At 38.2% G+C, this 18,046-nt stretch overlaps 3 protein-coding genes across 3 annotated transcripts; 2 read left to right on the top strand and 1 right to left on the bottom strand.

Annotated features, from left to right (window-relative positions):
* Positions 1–1,263: 1,263 nt before the first annotated feature.
* Positions 1,264–3,820, bottom strand: LOC123965801 (diablo homolog, mitochondrial-like). Its single transcript, XM_046042156.1, has 6 exons — positions 3,524–3,820; positions 3,034–3,163; positions 2,724–2,849; positions 2,401–2,511; positions 2,129–2,225; positions 1,264–1,901 (listed from the first exon to the last, which is right to left on the bottom strand). Exons 1-6 carry the CDS (start codon positions 3,658–3,660, stop codon positions 1,696–1,698), a joined length of 807 nt encoding a protein of 268 aa, XP_045898112.1. The 5' UTR covers positions 3,661–3,820; the 3' UTR covers positions 1,264–1,695.
* Positions 3,821–8,836: 5,016 nt separating this feature from the next.
* or95a1 (odorant receptor, family 95, subfamily A, member 1) lies at positions 8,837–9,802 on the top strand. The gene has a single exon (XM_046042155.1). It carries the CDS (start codon positions 8,837–8,839, stop codon positions 9,800–9,802), a length of 966 nt encoding a protein of 321 aa, XP_045898111.1.
* Positions 9,803–11,520: 1,718 nt separating this feature from the next.
* LOC123965802 (prolyl 4-hydroxylase subunit alpha-3-like) lies at positions 11,521–16,602 on the top strand (the record flags this gene model as incomplete). The annotated part of the gene is made up of 6 exons (XM_046042157.1): positions 11,521–11,769; positions 12,852–13,006; positions 13,104–13,327; positions 15,925–16,074; positions 16,152–16,203; positions 16,402–16,602. Coding segments are annotated over exons 1-6 (973 nt in total), but the record flags the coding sequence as incomplete, so codon positions are not given.
* Between the last annotated feature and the right edge of the window lie 1,444 nt (positions 16,603–18,046).

The raw sequence follows: 18,046 nt of genomic DNA, 5'->3' as shown, positions 1-18,046 counted from the left end.
ATCTTAAGTGTCAGTCTTAGTGCTGATTTACGACACTTTGCTGTGCCGCAAACAGGATTTTGGATGACGATGTCGCCAAGGACCAATCACTGAATAGATTTCCTTATTTAAGAATATTCTCAGATAAATTCACATCGAACGGTGAAATTCCTAAGTGGAGTCTATATTCAACACACGTTTAACAATAAAGAATTTTCAAGATAATACATTAATAAATGAAAGATAAAAAAGTTTATCTTTATATGAGCGCCATCAAATGCGCCTACTGCTCCTGTATTGCCGGCTATTTGCATGAACTGTGTTTGCTTCTGTCGGATTATGGGGGTGTTGTTGGGAAGTCGATGAAACGCATGACAATGTGCAGAGCTGTCGTTTAACTGAAAACGCATCACTGTGTAAAGTCAGTGGTGAGATGACGTCCCTCACCCATTCCCTGACCGACCCCGTCTTATTAACTGCGCGTCGTCAAATAATTCACATACATTCTTCCTCTCCTGAAAGATGCGTCTATGTCTCCACAGCGCCATCACAAGCCCTACTGGCAGCTCCTAACCACTTGAGAGACCTCTTGAGCTGTCTTAAATAAATGGGAGAGTAAGAGTGATTCTTAGCTTTGAGAAATTTGATAACTTGCTTTTATTCTTAAGTTTAAAAGTAGGAGTAAATTTCATGAATTCTCAGCTCTTAAGACAAAAATTGCACTTTGAGAAGCTTGATAAATACCGGCCCTGGTCCTAAGTGAACGGTCACATTAAGAGTGATTCAAAGACTTCTGTGGATCTGCATCTTCACTGGGCAACTCTGGAAAAGAAGCAGCTCAGTGAACTATCAAGGCTAAGTATAGAGATCTAGTTCAGTGCCAAGCGGGAGCAGGCAGAGGCAGGAGCATTTAAATGCTGACCCTTGATTAAAAACAATAAGAGCAATAAGGTAGAGCAGTGACATATAGTTAGTCTTCAGACTAACTATATGTCAGTGGGTGTGGATACTCCAACTATGGAGATACGGCGAGGAGACAGCAAGAACTGTGATTAGTCAGCTGAGGCTGTTTGCGTTTTCTCTGGTGGAGAATGTCAAAATCAATGAAGTTGAAGAAACATTCAGTTGCCTTCACCTTTTAAGGCCTGCCTCATCTGAAGGTTAATAGTTCACGGCTTGTCATAGATTATACTTTATGTACATAAAAGGCAGCTGATAATGCTGCAATCATACGTCATTATCTTTAGGCTACCTTTCAAAGGACACATCAGCACATACTGGATCTTAAATCAAATAGTGAGTTTTATTTTTTCTATTATGTGAACAGTGAAAAAACAATGAAGCAAACAGTTTCATAAAAAGTGTCTTTGTTACAACCAAACATACAATAAACATTGTGATCCGATGTTAGATCGACCCCACTGCCCTACACTGGAGATTTGATATTCACTTTCCAGAAGCTCCAAAAGCAGTTGACATTCACTAATAGAAAAATAGTCTTAAATAATAAATTATGCAATTGTTAAGAATTACCAATTATTGGTAATTTATTTCAGTCCCTTTTCAAATTAAATTTTCTTTGTGTAAAGCAAACATGTAAACATCTTACAGACTCAAAAAGGGGAATAAAACAGAAAGGTCAAAGCTTTCAAAGGTGAAAGCTTTCTTTTGTTTTGTTCGTTTTTTACTGTTTTCCAATATCTCTTTCTATTTGTCTTAGTCTTCTCGTAGATAAGCCTCATGCACCTCATGCTCCTCACTATCAGCTCGGAAGGAAGCATATTCTGCCATCCTTTGGATCTCTTCTACTTTAGTCTCCGCCAACTTCTTATCTGCATCCATTGATAGTTTCCGTGCCTCCTCCACCTGTGACTGGGCCACCTGAATGTTCGTTCTCATTGCGATGGATGCCTGCTCGGCTCCTGGAAACACACAGACACAAACATGCATTCTGTCAAATTTCAGTTGCAACATTAGATGTGGACCTAAAGAAGACACTCCTGTCCACTAAATCCATTTTGTTTTAAATTAAGATCTATTGAGCATGTGATCTGTACATTTAACAAAATGTAACACAGACCGAAGGAAAATAGGATTTTAATCTATTCATTATTCAATCATTAGAAATACGGGTACCCATTTTACTAACCTGAAGTGTATGCTACCTCAGCTGCCATTTTACACAAGTTGACAGCGTTGATCCAGCTTGATTCAAAGCGTTTGCATTGAGCTAGTCTGTCACTAATCTGTTAGGACAAAGACAAAAGACAAACAATATAATAAATAATAAATATAATAAATCTCTTTTTTTTTTACTGTTTTGCAAAGAGTAAAAGCTGATTTTAACAGGAAACTGAATGCTAGAGTACATTGAGGTTTGATTTCAACAATTTGTGTCCAGAGAGGACAATACAAACTAACCTCTGCACGCTGGCTATTGATCACTTCCAGGAATGAATCCCGCTCTGCTGGGGTCAGCTTTCCCAGTGAGGCTAAATACCGTCTTTGGACAGCGATGCGTGTGTGCACAGCCTTTTTGTAAGCAGAGGGAGGACAGACAGTCAGAGACAGTGCAGGGTCATTTTTAAAATAATAACGTTACAGTAGTTTTTATCTGCCTTACATAATGTTAATAACACATGATTGATGACAGTTAATTTCACAATGTTACTGTTCTCCATAAATGCCTAGAACAGATTTTGTGATTTACTCCTGTGACTCTTTCGCATAAGATGAAAAACTACCTTCGAATAGTCTGTAATGGCATCTATGACAGCCAAGGTGGTCTGGGAGAGGAAAGTACTTGAGCTGTCTGTAACCACTGAGGCTGCTCTTTTGATCAGGGAGTCATGAGAGAGGTTTTCCACTTGCTGCAAACAAAGAGGGAAATTCAGTATTTTAACTCCTTCCCTCAGTTTTTCCAAGTACAAAATATGAAGAACAAGAGCAAACTTTATCCGAAGAGACAAACAATTTGTGCAGTTGCAGTTCATTGGGCTGGTGCACGTACTTAGTTATAAATGTATGTAATACTGTCTCTGGTAGGAGACCCACCTGTGTAAAATGTATACCAGAAAGCCCATGGCCAACACTTAGAGATGCTATGCTCATGTGCAAAGTATCTGTCCATTCTCCCAACTTCTGAACTCCAGGCTTCCTGCTGCTGAGTAGGACACTCTCAGACCTGCGGTAGAAAAAATAGAACAGAATATACTCACGTTATTACAGTGATAAATGGTATTTTAGTTGTAGTATTGTGAGTTATAACATTGCCAGCCAAATCTACAGGTGATATGAGAAGTCAAACCTGAATTAATCTAACTGCATGGAAATGTTGAAAATGTTTAAACACAAGCTGCTGAAACTTACGTTAATTGCCATTTACACACATGTTGACTATAACTTACATTCCTATTGCATAACATTTGACATAATACATTTTCTAGAAACTCAGGCTACATTCTGGCAGTCCCAAAATGTCAAGAGGCACTGCTCTATAGGCTATGTTCCAACTGCTTAGTATATGCCATTGCCTATAACCTACCTTAGGAAACGGATACAGGCTGCTCCTCTCCTAAGCACACTCTTGTTGGTGTGCAGCAGGGAAATGTCCGTCTGATTTCGCAGAAGTCCTCCAGCAACACGGCTGGTACATACTGAACACTGGCGAACGACTTGCATTTTGCAGATTAACTTCTGCCCTTGAAGAATCCTATTTGATATGATAAATCTAAAATGAGGAGCTGAATGTAGGTTCTCTGTTTTCAACAACTGAAACTAATCTGCTGTCCATTCACTGTTACCCCGTCTTTGTAAATTCTGAGAAATAATCTTGTTCGCTGCATGCAATCTTTCAGTCTGCTGGACGATGACCAACTGGCGTGTCCTGTGGGTATTTGTAAGGCCCCGGCAACATATTATTACGTAAAAGGTATTGATCTGTTGACTGCGCCAGCAAATGTGCGTATTTGGCTTTATCTGAAAAAGCCCACTGATAAAGCAACTACGTGCAGCTTTCCCTCTTTCCCCTCTCTCTTTGTCTCTCTCTCTCTCTCTGCCTTGCTGTTATTTGTGTACGCATAAAAAAGAGGACCAGTTTGATTTGAGGACAAAATAATTTTTTTTTGAAAAATTAAGTACCTTTAATGTTTGTTGGTGTGGGTTCGAACTGTACCACAATATTAAATCAAGTCCCAGGGAGGGTTTTAATTACAAGCTTTGTTGATGCTTGACACCAAGACGTGGACCTTGCAGATGGCCATGAGCTTATACTCAATGTGCGTTATTAATTAATAGGGGGCTTGGCTAGCACTTCTGTAGCCAATTGAGCAATTAGAACTTGTGTTCAGAATGTCGCAGCCTAATCATACAAAGAGTTTGGCAGGAGTCAATCCTGAGGGGACAAGTGAGATGACAGATTAATTTGGTCAGGGATCTTTTGCTTTGTCTTGGCTATTGACCAGCCTTTTCCTTATCTCATGTTTTCTCTTCTCATCTCCCAGACTGATTTTATTCTGTTTATTCAAGTCAGATACTTTTAACTATAATGTTTAATCTTGCTCCAGGATGTCTGAGTCCTCTCATGTAAGGCCTCAGGGTTTTTTTCTTGAGATGAAAAGCCTTCTTTGGCTTGGGTAAAAGAAATGACTGAGAATGAATGTGTGAAGTCTGATTCTCAAAGGCTAGCTAAATCCTGAACAAGACCTGAAGTTCCCTTTAAACTGAAAATACTTAACTCCTCTTCCTGGCACACAACAAGAAGAAAATGTAGGTAGGTAGCTTAGTAAAATGAAGTTTGCAACCTGATTATGATTAATTTATTTGAAAAATTAAAAATAACATGTCATTTGCTGCTGTTAATTAATAATTGTTATTAATTATTATTATTATTATTATTCTATTTATTACAGTTCATTCATTTATATTTTTTGTTCCTCTTTTATTTAAATACCCTTTACTGTGTCATTGATCAAAATAAATGTATTTCTGAGTAATTTGTGATTTCTTTGTCAGAAAAAAATGTTGATTGATGAAAAAATGATTATTAATATTAGGTACACTGTTAGGTCCCCCGCGACCCGATCCCGGATAAGCGGATGAGGATGGATGGATGGACACTGTTAGGTCTATACCTTCACCTGCTTATTAAATTTGTTGTTGATATAGTATAGTTGCTGAGGTGGTTCTGCTGGGGCAGAACGTTTGTTTTGGACACAGATTTTGGTCCAGTCCCCTTCAGTCCCGATTACTGACGCAGAATTTACGTAAAGAGCCGGTGAGCCCCAGAGAGCTGCTCAACAGAGACAACTTGTTTGCCAAATAAATGAAAAAGATTGCACAATTAGACTTAGGAGCTTTACGTTAATAATCAGCCAGTCTGTTAATTACTGAACAGGGGATTTGAGACCTGCTTTCTAACTGTGCTCCGGAGATATCGCACAGTAGTCTACCAAATGCCAGTGCTGCACATTCAAACTAGTTGTTTAAACTACAGAAACATCTCTTTGTAGGTTTCATCACCTTCTTCAAAAACACTTGCAAGTTACCTCTCTACTGTGATTACTGACATCAATCTGAGCAGCCTTATACATACTGTACAGTACATACAAACCTATGGTTGCAGTACTGCATTGTTACTGACATAGAAATGTATATGATTGTTTTTGTTTATGATTGATTCAGGTTAATTCTGGTAGAGTTTTGAGATATAAAGCTTCAAATATTTGGCATCCCACTCAACTGTTTTTCTTTTTTGTCATTTTAATTTCACCCCAAAGTTTTTTATTTTCCACATTTGCTTGATTCTCTAATCCAAAGCAATTTACAAGTTTTAATAATAAGCATAATTCCAGGATAACAAGCAAACACAAATATACAGTACTGATCTTTGCTTCGACTGTCAACAAAATGTACCCCCCTCTCTCTGGAAACATATGTCCAACCAAACAGACTTTTACAGTCATCTTAAGAGCAATGTCCTTTAACCCTGACTCAAACCATGATCCTCTTGCATCTGACAGTAACCTATGTTGTTTATGTGTCTGGACTTTATCTTAACCAACATTGCTGAGTCCATATATCAACAGTCTATTGACAGTAATTTGAGCACATGCAGATAGTTGACATGATATAGTCTTTATTATCTCCTGAGGCAAGTTTTATAAAGATGGACTGTGACTATGGCTTAAATGAAACTAATAATCAGACTTCAGATAGACATCTAAATTCTTTCTAGTTCTAAACTATTTTAAAAGGTAACTTTGGTATTTAGCCTATGATTTTTTGTCTATGTGACTAACTGGGAGAACATTTTTTGAAACCATGTATTGAATGAGATCTCTGCATTCGGTAGCAGCAAGATAGGGCTGCAACTTAAAGCTGTGAGGTAAAATTGTTGTTTTTATCAATGGAGTCTGGTGGCTTGACAAGAATTAGATTTTTTCTGGTTAAACAAAGGATCTTACTCTTCTAAAAGTCTATCTCTGCAGGGATCTTTTCTACAATGTCCTACTTTTTGTGTCAGTGGCAAAAACAAGCACTTTAGTGGGCGTATTTTGACGGGGGGCAATTGCTTGCAAGGATTATGTTGCAGCCCTGTCTCAATCTCACTCAATACTGGACCAATTTCAATAAATGTTGTCCCAATTAGTCACATACACACACAAACATGGGAAAATAAGGTCCAGGATAACAAAGTAACCCTTTAAGTAGGATTAATGCAATGAATTGTGGGTAAATTAAGATGTTTTTCAAATTAAAAACATGGATGACCAAGCAACAGTGTCAAACTGCTCAGCTCCCTTCACTCCACCAAAAAAACATTTGCATTCTGCAAGATTTCAGTAATTATAAGGACCTTTTACTGGTAAAATTCAGCATCAAGAGTAACAACACAAAAAAACAGTAGCATAAAATCTCAGTGCAGCGCAGACCTGTAGCAGAGCTGCGATGCTGTGGCTTCTTATTGTAGGGTGTTCAGTTGGATAGTAGCTTAGCCGGATGCCTTCTTAAAAGTCAATGTGTATTACAGTACAACAATAGTGATTCCTATTACTAATATAAGATAGAAAACTTTTCACATTTCATTAATTGGGCCCAGGACCTCTTTTGGTAATCCTACAGTCGTCGGCGCATCTTGAAGTAGACTTTAGACTGACAGTAACATCTGCAGCTCCTTAGCCACTGCAATTTTCACAGTCACACTAAAATAAAAAGCATTGATGGATGCTGCCAAAACAGTTTGCTCAATGGTTCACAAACTGCAATGAACAAGACACAGCTGGAACAAGTGACCCAGCTCACTTGAAAGCGCACACTCAGCAGAATCACCACAGTGCCAAAAATCAATAGTAAAGCTCCCCCTTTTCCATCTGGCAAAGGCTCAGTTAAGTGACTTAAAAAGTTTTCCACCAAACAAGCCCACTTTTGATCATGGGGGATGTAAAAATTATGAATTGGCACCAGAACTGGAGCCGTGCAAGTGGGCAACAGAACCGGATTCAGCAGCCCAGTGAACACAGCTGAAACAGGACCGAACACAGCCTCTAAGACCAACAGAGGTTTGACAGGAATACAGAACCTAGACTATTTACACCAGTAAATGTTGACATTTTGTGAGTTTATTTTGATTAGAGAGTTTATTTTGATTGGACTAAAATAGTTTATGATTAGACCAAAAAACACCAAGACATATCTTGAGCTTGACTTGGACTTGCCTCTTGATGGACCAGGGCTAGCTGGTTAGCATGCTAATATCAGTAGATATCTCTGCAACACAATATAGATATCTTTGACAAAACATAGGAGCTTTTACTTTTTACATTCTGATGTAGTTCATTTTAGAATGTTTTAAACTCTTAAATCTGCACATAACTTACCAACTTCACATTGGCCACATTCTATCCATCCAACTTAAGATAACTGACCAATAACTGACCTTATTTGCTTTGTTAGCAAGCTACCATTATATAAATAAACCTCCCCAAATTAATTATATACCTCTCTGTTGCGTTACCTCTGTTGTGGGTTCTGATCATATACAGTAATGGTTCTGACAAATACTCTTTGAATTTAATTTAATTAATCTAAAATAATATACAGTATCCTCTGTACGTACATGTATGTACATCAATTCAATTCAATTTAATTTTATTTATATAGTCTTCAGTGTTTGCAAATGCTGAATTTACAAAGGTCAGTTGAATATCTTTTTGTAGAACCCACTTTGATCAAAAAGTTATTTTAACTTTTCAATAAGTTATTTATATGCCATACGTTGTGACAGTTGTGAAACACTTAATACTTAATAAATACAATTTCTATAGTTCAATAGCTCCCTTCCAAAAGGATTATCTACCCACGAGCCCATCTTCCCACTGAAATCTGTTCTTAATGAGACCCAGAATGCTTTATGACGTAGAATGACAATAATGCATCTCTGGAGATTTGAGTCAAACAGATCTGAATGAGGCCGAACTCTTTGGATAAAACAAAGAACCTCCCAGACATGTTGTTCATTGAAGACACATTTTATTATAAGAAGAACGAAAATCTAAAGCTCAGTCGACTCTTCTGGTTGATGAAGACAGTCATAGGTGAGTGAATGGCTCTTTTATTCTGAATGTTGGCTCTGTATCTATAGTCTGTTTAAAGTGTGGATGAGTTTTTTCTCTCAATCATTTATATATTGTTCTTTAATATTAATATATAAATAATAATTAAATTAAATACACATTCAGCTAAATTCTGTTCTTATTGTAATCCTACTTAAATTGTCAGTGTGTATTTTTGAGGATGTATTTCAGTGTGGATTTCTCCATATTTCTCCAAAAGATTGGCTCCGGTCCTCAGTTGCAAAATGCAGAATCAGACTGAATTTCCAGGAAATGCAACTTCCCTCAAAAACCTGTCTATGATAATCAAGGTGTGTGTGGTTATCCCCTTTTTCTGCGTCTTCCTCTGCTGCATTATTGTCATGCTGCACATCTTTGCATCTCACAGGCAGTTCCTGGACACCTCACGTTACATCCTGTTTGCCTACATGCTGATCAATGATACCCTCCAGCTCTTGTCCTCTGTACTGCTCTTCCTCTTTGCCATGGGCCAGGTGAAATTTGCTATTATCTACTGTGTTCCTCTGCTGTTCATTTCCACTGCCACTTTCCAGAACACACCCTTAATCCTGGCCACCATGTCACTGGAGCGTTATGTTGCCATCTTCTATCCTCTGCAGCGCCCAGCTGCCTGGCGCTCAGACCGCATCTGGATCATTATTCTGTCCCTGTGGCTCATCAGCTGTATCTACCCTATCATTGACTACTCCATCGGGGCACATAATCCTGCTGTGGATGTTCTCTCTACTCCTGTGCTTTGCAAAACTATTGTTGTCAGCTCATCTCCAATCCAGACATTGTTCAAAGTTACTGTGAGTGTTCTCTTCTTTGTAGTAGTGGCTTTTATCATCCTCTTTACATATGTGAGAATCCTGCTGGAAACCAGGAAGCTGGGACAAAACAGAGTGTCTGTGAGCAAAGCCATGCACACTGTGCTGCTACACGGCTTTCAGCTGCTGCTGTGCATGTTGGCCTTCACCAGCCCCATCACTGAAAATCTCATAGTGCTGCATGCCAACTGGCTACAACAAGATGTTGCCTTTTTTAATTACTTCTGTTTCATGCTAATTCCACGCTTTCTCAGCCCACTTATCTACGGCTTTAGAGATCAGAGTCTCAGGGGCTACATCGGGAGAATGTTCCTCTGCTGCTCAAATAAAGTCAAACCCCGTGTCAGAGGCAAGCTGCAGGACAATGTATCTACTTCTTGAAGTGGTTGATATAGTTTTGACAGAGGTCTTCAACGTAATGCACAAATGTCCTGTCAAAATGTTTATTTGAGATGTTTAAACAGGGTATCTGCAGGTCTTGAAAAGTGAGAGTTCAGTTTCCTCAACAAAAAAGGCCTTAGAAGGTATTAAAAAGTCTTAAGTTTATTTAACAAATATATTTTCTTGCCTGCTTGTTGTAATGTTGGTATGAAATGTTTTTGTATCACTTTACAGGATGTTGGGAGATGTTACACATTTTTTTTTAAATTATTATTATTATTTTGACAGTGGATTGTGCACAAAGGAAGCTTTTAGATGTTTCAGTCAGCACCATCAGACTTCAAGCAAACACTGTCACTACTGGTACCTACAGTAGATAGGAAGCTCATTGTCTCATAATGGGTAAGTGTGGGGAGTGATTTTAGCAAAAACTTAAATGGATTAATCATTTTTAATTGGTTAATCTATCTGCCCACAAGTGGGTAATGATAGACATGTCTTGAATTGCATTCTATTTGGTATTAAAAAGGTCTTAAAAAGTCTTTAACCCTGTTAAAATATTTACTATCTTCATAAATGGAGTGTACAATAATGTTACATCACTACATATGCAAAGATTTACAGACTATTAAAACATTGTGTAAATAAGAGAACAACTAAATCTAATATCTGAACAAGAATTAACTATGAATTGATTAAACCCTGGTACCCACTGCTGCCCGGTGAAAGCAATTATGACCCTTTAATTTTGTGAACACACTGGCATCATTTAGCGTTATAGATCTAATGTTGTTACATAAACCAGACAGTGACCCTATTTCTGTGCCAGCAGCATCAATAATGATTACACAATTGTGTTGGTGAATTTAAGGTATCCTGTGTGGCAGGGCTGCAGGCACACTAATGCTTTTGGCCTTCTGTAATCCACTGTGATTAGACTATATTACTGATATTTAAGCCTAAACTAAATAAGGATAGCAATTTAATTTTTGATCTGATTTTACCCTTCCCATCATAAGGAAGCAACAGTATACTGACCAGATATTGAGAGACCACATCATTTACATACTTTCATTTGCATTTTTTGTGCATTCCTATTATTAAGTTAATTATAAAATAATTAAGTGTTTATTTAGGGGTGGATATTAAAGTGGCCACATGTAAATTTCTTGCATTACTGGTTTGTTTTGTTACTTTACAGCACATAACATCTCAAAACCACTTGTGTTTGGATAAAACATATATTATTCAAAACACTGCACAAAGAATAATTTAAAGTTTGCTCTCTCTTAAATTCATTTTTTTAAGATTCACCACACCAGTCCCTCCAATGCTAAAATATATTTTATATTTACTGTTTTAAAATTGCAGTTTGGTTGTTGTACAACGCACTCACCTGCAGGTGTCGCAGTTACTCCAGGGAGCAAATGATTTGCCTCAGTCACCTAGTTTAAAGTAATACAAATGACAGAAAAACAAAGTTAAAGGGAAGTGGTGAATAAATGATACTATGATGATCAATTTCTATAATGTATTTACAAGAATCAAATCTCATAAAGTTTTATGTATTCTTGTTATTATAGTGCAAATAAACGTACCGGGTGCGCGCTGTACTGAGAAACTAATTGTCCTGACGGCTGATCTCAGAGCAGATGAGGGAGAGTCCCCCGTGTGGACTTCAGAGGCACGTTTGCAAATTCTAAAGATCCTCAGCAAAGTTCAGTAAGAGAGGAGCTCATCTGCAGAAAGGGAAGAGGTGTATTTTCTGCCCTGGAGATGAAGTATCCTACATGTGTTTACTTAAGTTTAGTGGGTCTCCTGACAGTAGCTGTGATTCCCCTGTCTTTGGGTGAAATGTACACGTCGCTGCTGAACGTAAAGCAGGCGATCAGTGTTGAACGGAAGCTGATCGATTACTTGAAAACTTACATTGACCGTGAGTTAGAGAGACTGGAGGACATCCAACGGTGAGTGACATGCATGATGACACAGTGGAGATGGACGATCTGATAAAAGAGATAAGCTTTTTTCCCCCTCATCTGCATGTTAGAAATTAAATTAGCATATTCCTCAGCTTTTTTGTTCCAAAAGCCTGAAAACTACACTGCACCTCTGAACTGAGAGTTAAAGGGAAAATCCGCTGTAAGTCACAGCTCTGTCTTAGTTTAAGCAGAGAAATTAAGAATGTTGTGCTGATATCATCCAGTGACCAATCCTGTAGCTCCTCCACAGAGAGTAAATAATAATGGAAGTTTTTGGACTTGATTATGAGAGCACATGATGAAGTTCAATTATGGTCACATTTTCAGTGCCACACCAGGAAATCCTGCAGTTAAATGCACCTAATTTGGATGAAATTATACATGAATGGAATGAAACTGCTGACATTATTATTAGTTGACGTCGTGGTGTCAAGATACTTGACTTCACTCTCCAAACTTGTGCGAAATGCACAGGGAAAGTTCTGCTTTAGGGCGTTTCTTTACAAAAGAACAATTACATAAATAACGTGCCCTTTCTTCCAGTCACAAATGTTCATTATGTTGGAAATAGGATGCCAGATGGGGAAGGAGACTGGTCAAGTCATTTCCCAGTAGTGTACAATTTACAGTTTCTGTGTCTAAATGAAAAGAATTTGCCCTTTGGAACACTGGACATTTAAAACAGTATCTTATCTGTGGCGTGAGGTTGGAAAGTGAGTAATGTTGTATTGTTGTATACACAGTATATCATTGAGATAGCTGTCATGTAACGCAATAATGTTTATTTCCAGTGTATTGTCTGTCTATACCAGGTTTAATCAATCTGTTTTTACTATTTCCACCACAATGACAACCCAGTTTAGAAGGAAATTGGTCCAAAAATCCCTACTTAATAAAGCCTTGCTCTGCCTGAGAGGGTCTGAAGAACATTTTAGTTTTTATTAGCCTACTGTTTTTTCTTCTTCTTCAAGAGCAGCTTAAGGATACCAGGACTCACTTGCTACATGTGAAACTGTCTAAGCACTTGGCCTGTTCTTTCTTTTTGTAACAACAGTTCTTTCCCTCAGCTTTTATGCCAAAGTTTCAGAACTGCACACTGAACTGTACAAAGGCTCGGGGACTGCAATGGCAAACCCGCTGGTGGCATTCACCCTGATCAAGCGGCTGCATTCAGAGTGGCTGAATGTAGTCTACAGCAACGAAGCCCTGGAGAACACACAAGGTTGGCTCATTGCTTTCTTTACAGACACATCTGGTGGTGATAACTAAACACACCCAACCCCCCGCCCCAGTTCACCTTTTGGCCCTCTTATGTCCAGCCCTCAGGTCCAGTTACGAGAAGGAAGAGGCCGATCTGCCCAAACTAGAAGACCTCCAGGGGGCCGCTAAGGGGCTGATGAGACTGCAGGATGTGTATGCTCTCCAAGTTGCAAGCCTCGTAAGGGGTCGTTTCCAGAGAGTCACGAATGGCAAGCCTATTGATATCTATCTGCCTGCAGTATCTGTCCCACTGTCTGGTGATGACTGCTTTCTGGTTGGAAAGGTACTTTTGTTTACTGCCCCCCCAATACTGTAGTATTATCAGCAACGTGTACTTAAAGTGTCAAAATTTAAAGTACTCCCCAGTGACTGACATGCCATTATATACTGCATTATAAGATTTTTACTGATGCATCAATTTGTAAATAGTATTTTACTGTTGCAGCTGGTTGAGGTGGAGCTAGTTTTAACTACTTTATATACAGTTAAGTTTGGAGAATACCTTGATGTTGTTTCACTCCAAAGAATCAAAAGATAAATCTGAGTGGTAATATGAGGATTAATGAGTCTTTGAGTCTTCTCTTATTTTTGCTTTTTTTGTGAAATATTGGAGAGTTTTATCTCTTTTGGCCTCAAACAGTTATTTAAATGAAACCATATGAGAAGCTTAAAGGGGAAACTACTAACAACTCACAGACATGTGCTGTTTCATAAGGGGTCAAAAGGTTGGGAAGCACAGGTTTGATCTTCAAGTACTAGAACTAAAGTAACTAAACTAAAGAAACGAAAATGTTTCCCTCTGAAATGTGGTGACGTAGATGTATAAAGTAACATAACATGGAAATAGTACATTCCAAGTAAAATTGTACAGTACTTGAGTAAATATTTCTTTACATCACTGCTCATTTTTAACCTCTGTATTTCCTAAAATATAGCAGGGAAACGTCATGAGTGTGAGTTGAAACAAATTGGTCATCCTTGCTGCTTAACTTTCTGAGTTAAATAAGCTCTAAGTGCTACTGTAAAGTAATGAAATGGAGAGAAATTTGGAAGATGTTTCTGTGAAAATGCCCCTCCCTGATTAACATCCCACTCCAAAGGTCTGCAAAATAGTTTTATTCCAAACCTGTAGGTCATTGTGAGGTGGGAATTAAACAACCAGCCTGGAAAAAGTGGAATTCTTCCCATAGCGTGCCTGGGAATCTGTTTTGTGTGAAGATGAAAATACTGGTATACAAGTATGATAGAGTTTCCCCACAATAAATTCCACTGTTTATGTACAGTGGTGATGTATAAGGGCAGGGCGCTGTGTGGGAGAGACATCCTTGTGTGTGGAAAAGACATTATCTCACGCAGCACAAATAGCAGAGCTTGCCTTCACTTGTACTGAGGTTGAGTACATTATACAATGTGTAAACAGAGATGCTTAGATTAGGGTGTTGTCATTAAAAGATTTGCCTGCATGTGCTTTTATATGGCTGTTAAACCGCTCCTCAGAAGCAGCAGGGTTGTTTAACAGAAGGTTGTAGCGTGTCAGTTTCATTTGGAGGAATTTTAAAGCACTTAGATGTGCTGAAAATAAACTTTAAGAATTCATTGGGTCATTAAAGAGTAACAGCTCCCAAATTATGGGGTCGAATGTTGTGAACTGGGTGTAAACCCCTGGTAGGGTTGATAAGATGGTGTGTGTGTGTGTGTGTGTGTGTGTGTGTGTGTGTGTGTGTGAGATTAGTTGAGTAGTGACATTGTGTGTGTGTGTTTGTGGGGTTAAATGGTACACTGGGATTTTTGTTGCTGAGCTTTCTGGCGGGGGTTGTGGATAAAATCTGTAATCGGAGGAGCCTCATGTCACCCTGTTTAGATGTGGGTGCTGTCAGGCCTGTAGTCAGCACCTACTTAATCAAGTCAAGTCAACTAAAAAAGGGGTTTGAGACTAAGTAATGACAGAGACTGTAACCAGTGTGCACTAGCTCTATCCACAATGTTCTTGCTTGAGATGTCAGACAGGTATAATCTCTTAAATTTATATGCTGCAGAGAAAATGCATGACAGTGGAGCAGGTTGAGAAGGTATTATATGTTTCACATGTCCAAAATCTAAAAATGGATGAGTGTAGGTCGGCTCAATCGACATTAATATCCAACTATATTTATTATCGATTTATATCGATTTATATATATTATTGATATCATTTCCATCTTTGTTTAAAGTAAAAGGTTCAAAATATTTGCTGGTTCATTATAATGTTTATTTGATTGGGTAATCTCATTAAGCTCAATATCTCTTCTGCAAAAGAGACCTGGGTATAACAGACAGCCAGCTGCACACAAGCGCATAGAAAAAGCATCAGAAGCAATCACAGATATTTATAAAAAAGGTCCAAACAAGGTTAAAAAAGATTCATCCAGAACGATACTGTCTGGTTTTAAAGTCTCATATTTTCTGTCTTGATTATCTGCTGTATTTCACATTTCTGCATCTCTCTTACCTGCCATCAAGGCTATATTTTTGTATTTCCATTCAAATTAAGTTGATGCAGCCAAAATGGTTTGGCCCAAATGCAGCATAAATCCAGCATGCCATGGTGACACAGTTATGCCAGTTGAATGACGTGATAGAACTGGCTGAAGAAACTGGTCTGATTCTGGCTGCTGCCAGTGGCTTAAAGCTAACCTGACTCAGTCCACAACCCTAAAACTGAGCCAAATCTGGCAGCCATGCATGTATACGGCTCAGAGTCGGCTGACTTTCGGTCATTCAGTCCAGTGCCACGACAGCCGAGCCAACACTTAGCCATCTTTGGAATGACTGGCTGGTTATCAGAGACAAATTCTATTTAAATAGCCAAATAGTTGGAATTAAAAGTGTTATTTTACACAGGTGGCCTATGAGCAAGACGACTACTACCACTCAGTGCAGTGGTTGGAGGAGTCGGTGCGTCTCTTCCGGGGAACAGGAGGCGAGTGGAGCCCTGAGAATGAAGGGACTTTGGAAGTTGCTCTGGATCACCTGGCCTTTTCTCACTTTAAAGTTGGTAGAATGACGTTTAGAAAATTTGTAAGATGACTCATGGATTGCACTGCCCTAAATTCCTCTCATTGTTTCAGACAGGAAACGTCTCATATGCTCTCAGTCTATCTCAGGAGTTACTGCATCACGGTAATTCTTTTCATTTCACTTGTCCCTTTCCTTTAATTCAGTCTGTGGTGCATAAACAGTCCCAGTTTACTTCCCCTCTTTACTTCAGTGAACAACATGACTTGATTTTCTAAACTGAAGCCTGTACTGTAATTTAGAAACATTCCCTATGATGTATGAATCATTGTATGACTGCTCTATTTACTTGTTTCTTCTCAGATCCAATGAATGGAAGAGTTTTGCAGAATGTTGAGAAATACGAGAAGCTGCTGGTTACAAGTCCACACAAATCAATGAGGGGCAATGGGCTGAGGAGACCCACCTCCAAATATTTAGGCACCAGGGACACTTATGAGAGACTCTGCCAGACCCAAGGCTCTCAGGTATACATCACAATGAATCATTCTGAACACATACTGTGTATTAGGAAAATATCACTGATAAGTTAATAGAACAACCAGAGTATTTTTAACTGTATACAATAACACATCTATTACAAAAATTACATACCCATAAATTAATCTTTCAAATATTGTCATTGTCCATTTGAGTAAATATGTTACTCATTAGTCATTTACAGTAAGTTATGTCCTGCCATTGGATGTATAATGTTATAGGGTACAACAATGCTTTGAGAAAATCATTATTTATTTTGTATGTGGTTGCATTTGCTGCATTTCCAGACGTTTGAGACTACATTCATGCTTGTGGCTCTTATTATTATTATTTGGGCTAAATGCTAAAGTCAGCATGCTAACATGCTTACAATGACTGATGTTTAACAGGTTTAATATTTATTATTTTGGTGAGCATCTCTGTTGAAGAGGACAGCATGCTAGTATTTTAGAATTAGCACCAATGTACAGCTGAAACCGATGGGAATGTCATCAAAACAAGGGGGTCAGTAGTAGAGGTAAGAGTCAGTAGGCTTCATCCTCTGGGGACCATGAATGTCTGTACAAAATCTCATCACTGATTTATGCAATAGATGTTGAGATATTTAGGTCTGAACCAAAGTTGTGGGCTGACCGACATTGCCGTTCCTACATTCACACCGCTACCTTGGCTAAAATAAAGCTAAAAAATGGCTTTTTTTCATGGTCATTTATAAAGCTCAAAGTGGTTTGTCACAGATTTGAGAAAATCCTCAGGTTCTATCATTTATCCGAAATTTAATTTATTTTCTTCTAAAAATACTTTATTTGTATAGCACCTTTCATACATAAAATGCAGTTCAAAGTGCTTTACATTATGAGCACTTAAGTAAAAAATAAGTACATAAATAAATAAATAAAGCATATAATACAGCAACATAATAATAATAATAATAATAATAATAATAATAATCTTTATTTGTAGAGCACTTTTCAAAAACAAGTTACAAAGTACTTTAACAAGTGTAAAGACAATAATACCCACGAGACAATAATACAAAAACAATACAAGCTAAAAGCATGAAAAACATTGGAAAGACTAAAATACATGTTTAAGATAAATATAAAATTAGTAAAATACAATAAAATAAAAGGGATAAAATAAAGTCAAATAAGATCGGGAAAAGCTCTCCTATAAAAGTATGTTTTAAGAAGGGACTTAAAAGAGTTCACTGACTCAGCTGACCTGATTTCCTCGGGCAGGCTGTTCCAGAGCCTTGGGGCCCTGACAGCAAACGCTCTGTCCCCTTTAGTTTTCAGTCGAGACTCTGGAACAGACAACAGACCTCTGCCCGAGGATCTCAAGGTACGTGCTGGTGCGTATGGGACTAAAAGGTCAGAAATATAACAAGGCGAGAGGCCATGAAGAGCTTTAAAAGTGATCAATAGAATTTTAAAGTCAATTCTAAAACATACTGGGAGCCAGTGTA

This window comes from Micropterus dolomieu, unplaced genomic scaffold, assembly GCF_021292245.1.
Source record: "Micropterus dolomieu isolate WLL.071019.BEF.003 ecotype Adirondacks unplaced genomic scaffold, ASM2129224v1 contig_11346, whole genome shotgun sequence".
Taxonomy (NCBI): Eukaryota; Metazoa; Chordata; class Actinopteri; order Centrarchiformes; family Centrarchidae; genus Micropterus; species Micropterus dolomieu.
This window is presented reverse-complemented; position numbering and strand designations above follow the sequence as displayed.

Excerpts from the sequence above, each read along its gene's own strand:
- or95a1 (XM_046042155.1), top strand. The coding sequence starts at position 8,837 with ATGCAGAATCAGACTGAATTTCCAGGAAATGCAACTTCCCTCAAAAAC.
- LOC123965801 (XM_046042156.1), bottom strand. The coding sequence starts at position 3,660 with ATGCAAGTCGTTCGCCAGTGTTCAGTATGTACCAGCCGTGTTGCTGGA. Across the intron at positions 2,850-3,033 it reads CTGGTATACATTTTACACAG|CAAGTGGAAAACCTCTCTCA; the intron begins GTGGGTCTCCTA and ends CTTTGTTTGCAG. Across the intron at positions 1,902-2,128 it reads TGAGGTAGCATACACTTCAG|GAGCCGAGCAGGCATCCATC; the intron begins GTTAGTAAAATG and ends GTGTGTTTCCAG.